This window comes from Strigops habroptila, chromosome 3, assembly GCF_004027225.2.
Source record: "Strigops habroptila isolate Jane chromosome 3, bStrHab1.2.pri, whole genome shotgun sequence".
NCBI lineage: Eukaryota > Metazoa > Chordata > Aves > Psittaciformes > Psittacidae > Strigops > Strigops habroptila.
Genome location: NC_044279.2, coordinates 12,714,589 through 12,727,332, shown reverse-complemented (window position 1 = coordinate 12,727,332; position 12,744 = coordinate 12,714,589). Strand labels below are relative to the sequence as shown.

At 40.3% G+C, this 12,744-nt stretch overlaps 1 protein-coding gene across 8 annotated transcripts in view; it reads right to left on the bottom strand.

Moving 5' to 3' along the window:
- Positions 1–997: 997 nt before the first annotated feature.
- Positions 998–12,744, bottom strand: part of MAGI2 (membrane associated guanylate kinase, WW and PDZ domain containing 2) — a 737,601-nt gene continuing 725,854 nt past the window's right edge. For 7 of the 8 annotated variants that reach the window (XM_030478639.1, XM_030478638.1, XM_030478641.1 and 4 more), the window contains one exon: positions 998–2,299. In XM_030478639.1, coding sequence (XP_030334499.1) covers positions 2,243–2,299 — 57 coding nt within the window. In that variant the 3' untranslated portion in view covers positions 998–2,242. The remainder of the gene's footprint in view (positions 2,300–12,744) is intronic. The other variant, XM_030478640.1, reaches the window with a different exon arrangement.

The following is a 12,744-nucleotide window of genomic DNA, read 5'->3' as shown; positions in this document are numbered from 1 at the left end:
TTTCAGCAGAGCATATGAGGAACTAAGATTGTTAAAGAACAATTATTCTTAAATACAAATTTTTGACAGTATTTTCTTCATGATTTTTTCTTCTTTTTTTTTTTTTTTTTTTTAATTACCAATGTATTATTGCCCAGGATTTTGTTTTAATTTTGACAGACAAACAAGCATATGCACACTTACACAGACACACACGCATCTTTTTGAAACAAGGTCATGACTGTTTGACTGAACTCGGAGTTATTTCCTGTGAAGGCAGACTGGAATGTTTACCTGGCACTTAAGGCTTGAAATTCAAAACAGACAAGCAAGAAAGTTAAAAACAAAAGATCGAAAAAACCACAAATAAAAAACAAATGGAGGTAGGGAAGAAATGATAAGATGGAAACCATTTTAAAAATGGAAATATATCGAATTTACTGAACGAGGACACTGACAACTGTATTTCAGAAACCAGTCTAATTATTGTTAACGTGTGCCTGAAGGGCACCTGCTCTGCCAAACTGAGGGGATGGAAGGTGAGAGTGTCCTAGCTAAATGCAGAGGGGTATGAAACATAGCACTGTTGATAAGTGAAGCTATCATCTTCTGCAGGAAGAAAAGGCCTTTCCTTAAGGAAACTGCAGCTTTTTCTCTGTAGCACTCTTCCTTTCATTGCAAGGGCCTTGCAGGTGTCTGGGTTTTGAGCCTGACCAATTGGTTTGTCTGCTACTTCGCAGGATTTGGGGAACTTGTAATAAATCACTTTTGAGAATAATTTGCAAATACAACGCCACCCTAACTCCTTTCCAATGTACAGAAACATGGTTTGTTCACAAAAATGGCAGTAGAAATGGTATCACAGAAACTAATCCACTGGATTCCCCACTCCTCCCGTAGCGCCCAGTGAACTATGCTACAGGGTACCACGTGGACTATCCCAAAGCGTTAACAGTGGAGAGGTGTCATGGGTGTACAGTTCCGAACGATGCTTCAAAGAAACCCTTTAACCCCTGTCTAGATATGTCGAGAACAATTTATTTACAACATTTTAGCTCCATGAAAAGATCCTCTCTCGGTTTCAGCTTGCTCCGTGCAGTTTTATTTAAGGCGATGTTCCAGTTTGTGATTGCTCTAACTTGTTCCAGTTTCTTGATATAAAGTTTGAATGAAATCCAAGTCCTTCATGCAGTGGGAAAAAAATGCTAAAGCTACACTGCACTATCCTTCTCTGATGTACTGTCCTTCATATTGTTTTGGTTTCTTCCATAGCTGCCAAAGTCCCTAAAATGGAATTGGGACTTTAGGGTCGATTTTAAATCTCTGTGTTGACTATATGCTTTTGAACTTCTTAGATACTGTGCACATTGTCATGGAATTACACACTAATGTTTTCATTCCTCAATGCTTTGTGTATATGTGTGATAGTTAAAATAAATTAAAACAAACCAATGTGAGACAAAAACTAAGAAGAATGTTCTGCATCAGTTTGAGACAGTTAGAGGGCAACAGTCCCTAGCTTATCTGCTCATGGCAGACGTACCAGACTTCAGGACGCTAGGTAGCTTATCTGAGCCAGGGATTTTCCACGGCCCTGGGGAGACCGTTGCCTTTCGAACTGTGGTGTTGGTGCTGCGAGTGCTAATGGAGTGGAGATGTCCCTTCCTGGGGAACTCGCTGGGTTTCCCATCAGGGTCCCTCTGGCTGTGGTCCATATCACTTCCAGGCGAGCTGCAGCGGTTGCTACTGTATGTCTTGGTAGCACCCGTATCAAGCTTGACATGGTCGGGTGCTGCAGCTGGTTTCTTCTCACTGGTATTTGCAGATTTGTGATCTTCTTTTTTGCTAAGAGATCCTCCTCTCTTGCTTTCCGGCTTCCTCAGCCTCCCAAACTGTTCATCACTGGTTCCAGCACACACGTGCTCTCTCGTGCCAGCCTCGATCATAATGCTGTGTCCCACCACTTTGCTTTCTGAGGTGGGCCTGCCACCATCAGTGGTCTTATTTTTGCCTTCTGAATATCCTTTCCAAGATGCTTCTTCATGCTTTGACCTGTCTACCTTTTTAGGACTTGCTGACCTTTCTCTTTGTTCTCCTAACCTTTTCTTTTTGTGACCGTTCACCGAAAGCTCCTTTGGTTTCCTTACATCGTGTTCCCTCTTGATATCCCATGTTGGCTCTGGGCTTATCTGGTGAGAAGGGTCAGAGGGTGGGGCTATGTGTGATGAAGATAATGGTGAGATAATGTCATCGAGGGAAAGAGCTACTTCCGGCAGACCTGGGGAGGTGGCAGAGGGAGCACTCCAGGAGTTTGGTTCGTCTGTTGTAATAACAAAGAGAAGGGAGTTAAGGGCATATTCAGCAGCACAGAGTCTATATTGTATAGGCATATGTATTCAGAGTAACATCAACACCCAAACCACATATCAGACTTAAACTACTCTGCTTTAGGTGAGGTGAAACACCCAGTGGAGTGAATGGGGAGAAAACCAAAAATTATCTCCCTCCCCCCTGCCCCAAAATGTTCAGGAGAAGCAAGAACCACAGGGTTCTTACTGCAAACCCTGGTCTTCTTTTCTTACAGATTCTGCTTTCCTCTGCCTACCTTAAATTATTCTTAAAATAATACGGGCACGTGCTCATGAAATCAAATTGCCTCTTTTGTAGCCATATAATGGATTTCTTAGCTGGGCAATATCAGTGCTGTCTCTGAGGACAAATGAGAAGGACTTTTTGCCATCTGTTAAACATGTCCCTACAAGCATATAATAATTGACAAGAATTTCTAGCTCAGATAAGGCCATCATTGAATTCTGTCTCATATTTTTTCTAAACAAATATAATATTGCAGTGTTTATGGCCCCACAATTCTTACAGGGTACTTACAAAGCTCTGCCTTTATATCACAGTGGCAGCCGCTGAGTCTCTTGGCTGTGCATTTTGAGTTTCTCCTGGTTACTTAGCCTCAACACAATATGGTTGGATTGTGCAGATCCTGTTTAATTTAGCTAAATAGACATCTCCTTTGCTGAATCATGATGATTTTCCTAATCCATTGGTACAAAACAGAATATTCTGAGATGCCTTTCTCTTGCATACACGATTCTCATTTCTTTTGATTAACGTCCCGGCAGACAGCGAATCCATCATGAGTAATGACAGCACAACTGTTCTTACCATCTACATAGAGGTTAGAGAAATCACTGAACTTTGCTAATGTCATTCCCTATTTAGCACCATTGCCTAGCTCTGAATGGTATGAGCAATAATCTGTCAGAGATGAAGAACTATCTCAGGAATCCATGGAGACTAGGTGGGGCTCGTAACAAGAGCTGCATATTTCATGGGGGAGAAAATGTACCCTTCTAGCTTAAAAAAAAGCATGGACTTCTATGGGTCAGGACTAGTATCCCTCAGTGATATCAACTGTCCTTTAAAAGATGCATTTGTTTTTCTCAGTGCTATGGCTGCTTTCAAATTATCACAAAGATGCACATAATCCCGAAAAATGGAATGGGTTTTACTGCCCAGGCTGGGATCTGCAGCTTGCTTGACTGAGACGGCACTTTTAAGTTAATAGCTTGATTGAGTGATTGCTGTCTTGCAGCTAAAAATAGGAGAGACAATAGTGAGGTGGGTGACGTAAAGGGGGGGAGCAGCATGGTTAGCTGAGGAGCTATTTATTTTCCCAGATGGTGTTTGTCATATGCTTTTGCATAATGAGCATATGTGTGGAGAGGATTAGCATTTGAGAGGGGTAGAAAGTACAAGTTCTGTGTAAGACAAATAAACTTTGAGCTGGGAATCTAAATGGGCTGAGGGTCTCAACTATGCTTAAAAAAAAACATCACACTTCCTTACCCTCCAGTTAAGGCTGAGTAATGTACCATCTGCTCCCTGCTTGGCACTCGAGCAAGAAAAGATAAAAGGAAGGCTCATGCAAGTACAGCAATCAGCTCTTAGGAGCTTGCCTACAAAAAGCATTGACTTTGATGGGCTTGTTCTTTACTTCTGCTCTTCAGCACCACCTCCTTGGCACAGGACCACAGGCTGTGCCTGATGGGGGAGGCGCAGACCGGCACCAGCTCTTTCAGATCTGAAATCCAGGGGATCCCATTTTGGTCAACATGTGAATCAGGGACCATGCATGGGGTCCAAGTCACTTTGCCTGGTTCTCTAAACCTATCCCAGGACTCCACCAAGCAGCATGGATCTGCCTGTGCATGCCAGTGGGGTATCTGCGCTAGCGCTAAACAAACCACCTTGGGTCTTAGAAAATGAAGTTTGTCCTTTTTATGGCATTGTCACGTCACCCCAGGGCAGAGGTGGTGCCGAGCATTGGCCTGACCAACGTATTCGACTTAACTACAGTCTTATTTCTCAGTTGTCCATGAGATGGTATTTTTAACTGAGTGGCAGTGAAGAGCAAAGGGCCATTACCAGGTCTCGTGCAAGGCTTTGAAGGCATCCGAAGGTACAGAAATAGCTTGTTACTTTGGGAAGTCTGATGAGCTGCACACCAGGAAAAACATCAAATGGCCCAGAGCAGCAAGATAGTTTCAGGTAACAAGATCACCCCTGTGCAAAATGTGCCACTATGCTCAGATCAGCTGATGCCTGTCCAGGAAGACAAGCCACCACTCAAAACCACGGTGGCAAACACCTCTTGCGGCTCCTCCAAGGCATGAAAGGCAATATTGTACCAGCTATTTGTAGGACACTCAGGGAGGAGACCTGCGTGTGAGTGGCCTGCTGTTCTAGTCCCTAGAAATGAGAACTGATTTATTAATGGACTGTTCCCCTGCATAATTTTAAGGTTTTTTCCCATTTTGTTTTCTGGAGGCGAGGGCAAACCCACTGAATATTGCAGTGAGAAATTGCAGTGGGTTAAAACCTACTTCAGCAAAAGTGAATCGATGTTACATGCAATGATATATAAATATGGTTATCTCTAAATTGGGACATGCAATATTATACGAATTACTGGATTTCTGCCTCTGCCCCAGAAAACCCGAAGAAAAAGATGACTTGGCCAACTAAGCATGAAGACTTGTAGCCACAGCATAAAGGGAACCCCAGATGGGCCACAGGCAGCATTCTGTGCAAAATACAGTGCCTGGCCTTGCTGGAAAGGCACTCATATGGGCTGTATTTCCAGTGGCTGCGGGAAAAGCTGCCATGAAATTAAGCTATCATTCATATTCTGTGACAGTACAGTACTTGCAACTAAGAACTTGACAAAATGACTTTCTATAAGGTTTAAGTACCATCAATCTGAGACAGCCAAAACCCAGCCTAACCTGCTTTTTCTTTCAAATGAAATGAAATCATGCAGAACTTCATCCTCGGCCTTGGTAGATGTTAATGTCAACAAGTCATTGTTGCAATATGTCACTGGTTAGTGAAGAGAATACTGATGTGAAGGTATGGTAACTGACTTTCCTCTAATGTTTGAACATTATGGGAAAATATAAAAATTACTAGAGTAGAGCAAAGTGCATTAATGTAAGTAATTTGTTGCTCAAAAGAAAAACCTTTTAAAGAGCTGTGTTCAAGCCATAAGGGTTCATTTGGCTTTGTTCAACCAGCACTAAAATGATTGCTTTTCCATAACAAATATAAACAGGAGAAAAATGAAAAATTTTATTCTGTAGAGCAACTAAAGTAATGATTTCTCTCTATGCCTATTCTGAGGTCATAGGTGCACTTTGGAGACATTAATATTTTGGAATATTTTTTCTATAGTTTTTAAGCTTTATATAAAACCTATGTGTTGTGAATATAACCTACTTCTACTGTCTGTTATCTCAAAACGTTTTGCAAACATACTAAACCAGAGAGAGAGAAGTGATTTTACGTCTTTCTCCCTTCACCTCTGGGAGGAACAGGAGGCAATATCCATGTTACAGAGCATGAACTACTAATGCTCAAACAACTCACAAGCAGAAGTGAAGAATATCACATTCACTTGAAACTGCTGGAAAGATTTAGGGGCAATGTAGTTTTAAATTTGTTTCTGACTTTGTCACTATGGATATCATCCTTCCTGTGGGCGAAATTGCTTTTCTAAGGTATACATCTCACTGAAGGCTAATAGATGCCTTCCTCCCTTCTTTGAAGGGAGAAAGTCTCCCTTGACCTACTAATTCAAACAAGATAAATGAGCTGGGAGCAGCACTATAATCTGTCACTGTGATGGCATTTGATTTGGTGTAATTTAGTAGGTGTTTTCTGGGTGGCTTTTAGCTTCCACAAGCTACTGTCATGCAGGCTGGTGGCACTTCTCCATGGGACGTGTAAGAATGACTCACCTACGACCTGCTTCGCATAATTCCCAGGCAAGGACTAAATTGCGAACTGAGTAAGAGACACCACACACACACGAGATCTTGAGTGTGTGGGAGGATAAGTGGGAGATGAACACAGCCATTCTGGAGGTAGAGTGACAAGGGGAAAATATCAGGAGCAGAACTTTTCTGTCTAATAGTTTTTTTTGTTTGAGGTAGAACTGCCATATATATGAATTGTTTCTTTGCTATGTCAACTTACACATGTTCAGTGGTGCGGAAATGAGGGTACTGCTCTTGTGTCTGCTAGCTCCTCTTTTAACTAAAGCTTAGTCTTCTACCTGCATCCAGTGCTGCTGATGGCTTATGTCTGAACCACTAGCAAAAGAAACCTGGTTTCACTGTTAATGGTCAAGAGAGGTCTGTCTGTCTTAGTTTCTGAGCATTGCCTAGGTACTAAGTCAGAAGAAGGAGCTCAGCCTACTGATATATTTATTTAATTTCCTGTAATACTTCTGTTTTCTTTACAGGTTGCCCTTCTAAGATTTTGTCAAGTCTAGTCTTGCTGTGCTCATCTGCTCCTCCAGGATCTCAGCTCAAGGGAGGTTAGACCTCAGATTTGTGACTAGGTTCTCCTTTTGTATCGAAATATTTTAAATAATTGCTTGGTAGTTTATCAAGAATGTGGGATTTTTCATCAGATAAAATTAACCATAAACTACTATTTTATTGAATATTTAATAGTATCTTAACAATAAAAACGACATAACCTTTTATTACTTAAGTACAATAAAATCTCAATGCCTTTTTAATTTCAAAATTGTGTGAATAATGAACAATATATTAAAGCTTTGAACACTTCCAGTAGTCTGAAACTTTTCCTGAAATGTCTAAGCAGCTGCTTTTGTATCTTCCTAGAATTACTTTCCCAGGGAATCAAACAGTTTTGGATTAAATAAAAAATATGGTGCTCTATTTTCTTTTTTCCTACTTTTTGTCTGAAATTATGCATTGCCAGAAGGTGGCAAACAGTTCTTACAGATGCTCCTAATAATGAAAATGGGACAAATTGTCCCCTGCTGAGTATCCACTAATGTTGGCAGTGTTACACCAGAAATGCATTTGGCTTTTTCTCATTATAGTTTGACATGTCTGTGATGTTCCTGATTGCATTGGTCTCCTGCAGCTTGTCTTTAACGGTCTCTAAGGAGGGATATTTCAGAATATTTAAAGAATCTTTACTCTTTCGTCCTGGAGCTTCCACAACCCAGACATACAGCACCCTTTGTCCTGAAATAAATGATTTGCTGAGGTTTTGATGGTTAGAAAAGCTCTTTGTACCATCTGTCCGGCTGTCAGCCTCATGCAAACATGACATGATATTGCCACGCTTTCCCCTAGTCTCTCCTGGAAAGTGGGTGGCAATGAGCTAGTCCCCCGCCTTACAGGCTCCCTATACTTCTGGCTTGGACTTCTTGTTAATTTTCAATACTGCTATGGAAATGTCTTCTCAAATTACACTTTGCTTTGCTGAAAATTATACTTTGCTTGCCTTCCCTTCCACATTCAGATCCCTCAACACTAATAGCTCTGGAAATAAACATCAGTGGATTTAGATGCCTTCTGCTGCAATCTAGCCCTTTGTTTCATCAGTCACCATGGGCACATTCAGGTGGGATAACCTTTTCATCATTAGCACTGCCCTTACACTTTTTTTTAAGTATGATGGGAGCGAGCTATGGGTGCAAAATGTGATTCCATGAACAGAAATTAGATACTTGTTGTATATATCTACAAAAATAAATCCAGGTTCTACTCAGTTATTTTAGCACATGAACTACTTTTCCTTTCCTACACATGCAGCTAAAAGTGATCTGTTTGGTACTGTGAAGTCTCATTTGCCAGGCAATGAAAACCTAATTTCTTGCTATCTTAATGTAACCACATTCATTATACTGCTTGCCTGTTTGTACTCAGTATGTTTATAGTAGCTTGTAAATGTAACTTTGCTTAAAGGTAGAATTTTTCTGCTTTCAAGGAATTTGTTTTTTTGGCTTTGCACGTTTGCTTTTGGAAAGGTTGAGGATGATTGGCCAGGGCAACCAGAGTTCACAAAGTCATAAAAGACTGCAGGAAAACAAATGTGCATCTGACTCCCTGCAGCTTTACTTCTCAATTTTGTTTAGCATTTTCAGAAAAGTAGAGTGATTCATCAAGAAAGACTAATGTTTGGAGTATGAAACAATGACAGGCCTAGTCGCTCTGTCATTTTGTCTTTATTTTTGTCATTGGTCTAATATTGGAAGAGAGGGCCACTACTACTACTGGGAGCTATCAGTGGCATGGCTTCTGCAGATGTCCACAAGAACTGAAGAGATGTGACTGGAAATGTAGGGTAAGTGAGGAATACTTTTATCTCCTCTGTAAGCTTCAAATGTTTAATTTTACATCCAGAAAATTCAGAAAATTCAGTCATTGACCTATTCCAGCACTGGGAAGCACAGCTCTACTTCCTGCTCTATTCAATTCCCACTGCCATTGATACTCTCATGCCCTACTTCTTTTCATGTTACTTATCATTACTGATGAGCAGCAATTTAGTTCCTTTTGGGTTCATTATAGCCATCTTCCATTGTATACTTTACCTAGACCTTAAATGGAGGATGCCCCAAATAGTTTTACAGCAGAGGTAGTGTTTATAGAGTCCTTGCAAGGGCTGTCTGATGAGACTTTGAATGATCCCATCTCAGGTAAAATTCACTTTCATCACTATTTCTGTACTCTGTATGGAGGTTTGTTAGAAAAAGTGCTTTCATGTTCAGAGATCTAATTTGAGAATTATTGAAACACACTTCAGAAAGAGCAGATTGTCAGTTATGCTTGGAAGACCAAATGTGCAGAAGCTCAGGAGTTGATATTGCTTGTTTTTGGAGCTAGGGGAACAGAGAGAAAGGGAATATTTAAACTTGAGGCAGAGAGGGCAAAACTGCATATTGTAAGGAAAAAATTTTAAAAACCCTTAGAAAAATGCTGAATGTTTTCTTGAAACAAGAAAGTCACGCACGTCGATTTGTGTTGGCTTTGATCTGTAGAAAGCCCTGTGGATGAAAGCACTTTTCAATTTTTTATGTAACGTATTCTTTAAAGATGGTTAACAAAGAAACATGGGAAGTGACTGATCTGACTTGGAGAGCTCCTATTCTTATTCTGCACTGTTTTTGATCCTACAGTATACCCAGTGCATCCTCAGTAAATCCCTTTCCCTGAGTTAATTGTTTAATTATGGCACTGCTTCACCAGTATTTTACTGTCCTAATCATTTGAGACAATAATTTAATTGCCTTACAGAGTCTGAGAGAGAAGTGTCTCAGAAGATCTCTGCAAATAGATGTCTGCTCTTCTGTTGAATGTCTACACAACCAGTGTTTGGGAGGATCTTCTGGGAAGCCCTTTTGGAGGCTGTGGATCAAAGCTGAGTGGCTGGACACAGAGATCTACACTCATCACCCCACATCAGGCCATTTTTAGCAAGCATGGGTCACTGCAAGTAAGTGGCCTGAGAACTCTCAGACTAATGCAGGAGATACCTAATGAATTCAGAAGCACTCAGAGTTTCTGCCCTGGAGAACAGGTGGACTGTCTCCAGAACTTGCATGATCTTGGGGGCTGCTTTAGCCCTCTCCTGGTTACCTTGCCATTGTTCACCACTTATATATAAATCACATCCGTAAGAAATTCACCGTGATTTTGTAATAATGCCTAAGTTCTGTGTTACTTGGCTCTCTCCAACATCAGCCACATTTAAAACCAGGACTGAGGTAATTTTCACATTTAGGCCTTTTCACATGAGGCCTTTACAACAGCAAGAATAAAAAAGGGTAATTTTTCTATGCAGAAAAAAACCCTACCTGAAGTGCAGAATGGGAAAGATAATCAAGAGCCATACTTACAAACAGATTATATTTCAGATTTGAAACAGGTAAATTAATTTAGTGAATCAGTTTACTAATTTACTGTAATAGTCTTCTAGCTGTGAATCTTCAGGCCAGATAATTATGAGTATAGTTTATCACTCATTCCAAGACCCATTTTAGCTTGTTCAATAGATACGGATCTAGTAAACAGTCCTATCCATTAAATATTTAAACCAATGATCATGATCGCTAATCTGAGTGAAGTTGGTAAATTTGATTTTTCCTTGAATCAAGATAATGTATCTGCATAACTGTTACAGGATTACTCACTAATACTGTGAACAGCTGAAATGAAAAGCTGCAGTCTGTACAGTGCTTTAATCCTCACTCCAAGATCCTCACTGTTTTGTCAGTGTTAAGTCTACACACAGCCTAAATGCCAGTCTTCTGTGATGTTGCTCTAACTATGCATTATCATTCACCAGGTCCTTCAGGTGGTTTGGTACCCTTTCTGAAGTGCTGAGCATCTCACATATATATCAGATCAGAGCTACTCAGGCAGAAGAACCTCATCCCTTCAGTAAAGAAGGTCTTATTTTTTCTGAATGGTCAGGCAGTAGAGTAGGAGCTGCAGAAACCTCAGCAGTTCTCTTCCAGAGCCATGCTGGAGCTGGAAAATCCACACTGCAAGTTACTGTATAATTTAAAAAGATAATGGCTTTAAAATTAGTTTTTATTAATAGAATTAAGCTACATTAAGTCATAAAAAGTGTTCATAAATATGTTAATAGAATGTGTGTTATTAATGAAAAACATTCTGCAGAGACTGAATAATTTAAGAGTTGGATATTACACACTTAATTAAACTTAAACATTAAAATTATTAATTATCACAGCTAAAATGGGTGTTAACAGTAGACATCACATCATGTCTGGTCAATAAATAGGTGTCATTACTAAAGGTATGTTGATAATATAAAAAATCTATTTAACAAGTGCGGTATTCAGAGCATTTTGACTGTGTATGAAATGCCCTTAGAAAGGCACTGAGCGTTGGTGGTCCTCACTTAAGATCTCACCAGGATCTTAAGCAAAACATGTAACTTGATTTGAATGCATCCTTATTTACAAAGCTCATGAATAAGTATTCCTGTTCTGCTTAGGTAAAAGCTGCAGAATTAGTTTAGTCTCTCTTTAGCAAACTTTTCAGACTGGTGGCTGTTGGGCACTGAAGGTGCAGAGCTGACCCTGGGACCATGCTTGCTGTCGGGGCTGTTGTGGTATCTGGTATCTTTTGGATGCTGAGACAATTTTCTCTGAAAACTGTATAATGACATGTATGTGCACGAATAAATGAATGTCATATTGTAAAACTCACCTCCTACTGAGTAAACACAAACTACATGTCATTAGGAAACTCAGATGTTTAAAATTCTGGGTTGCATATGTTGCGGTAGCTTAAGAAAATACAACATACTCTATGGTCATGTTCTTTAAGCATCAATTGGAGAGTTACCTCATGTTGTCAAAGTAAAAAAAAATGCATTTATTTTTCTTGGTTTTTTTTTCTTTTCCCAAGCTAGGAGTAACAAGCTATAAGAAATCTGTCAGAGGCCATGAGTTCTGCTAACCTCTCCCTTTGGACAGGCCACAGAGCATCATCCAGGTATTGCATCACTGGATGGAGGAGCAAGAAGGGCAGAGGCAGAACCAACTTCAAGTCCTGCTATGGACCAAGCTTGCCTTCTCCTCTCTAATGGTTGCAATAACAGGTTTTTATGTCACTCTCTATGTGACCATTTAGAGTCATCAAATTTCCAGTGCCAATGATGAGAGTCATCAGAGGCCTACATTAGCTTAATGTAGTCTTGGGCATCATAACATCAGGCCGCTGGCAAAGCTTTTCTGATTGCCTCTTCTTGTACTTTTGTATCACTTCTTGCACTTTCATGGCTGTGCTTTTGTCCCTAAAAGAGCTTATAGCTGTTTATGGATTCTTCTGTGCAAGCTAAAAAGCTGGACTTTTCCACCTGGATGATCACAGATCAGTTAAAAGTTCACATGAATGAGTTCAAAGCCATTGTATCCCAAGTTCAGCCGATATTCTTAGAGATGGAGTCTTTGTCAGAAGGTATGAAGATAAAATGTTCATGTTCATATTAGTAGTTTCCAGATCCTTCTAAAAAGTATCAATTTTGACCTCGCCAAAATGACTATTTACCTAAAAATGTAGATGAATGGCTCTGCTCTCCTATGGGGAAATGCATGCCATTGCAGAAAACTGACTGTACTGAAGAGATTACCGAGCATTGGAATAGGCTGCTCAGGCAAGTGGTTGACTCACCATCCCTGGAGATATTTAAAAGATGTGTAGATATGGCATTTAGGGACGTGGTTTAGTGGTGGACTTGGCAGTGCTGGGTTAACAGTTGGACTTGATGATCTTAAAGGTCTTTTCCAACCTAAATGATTCTATGATTCAATGTGGAACCCATTTTAGATCCCTTGGAGTCTAGCCACTGAAGCAGTTACTGCACCGCCTTCCTGATGAGAATTATTGGGCC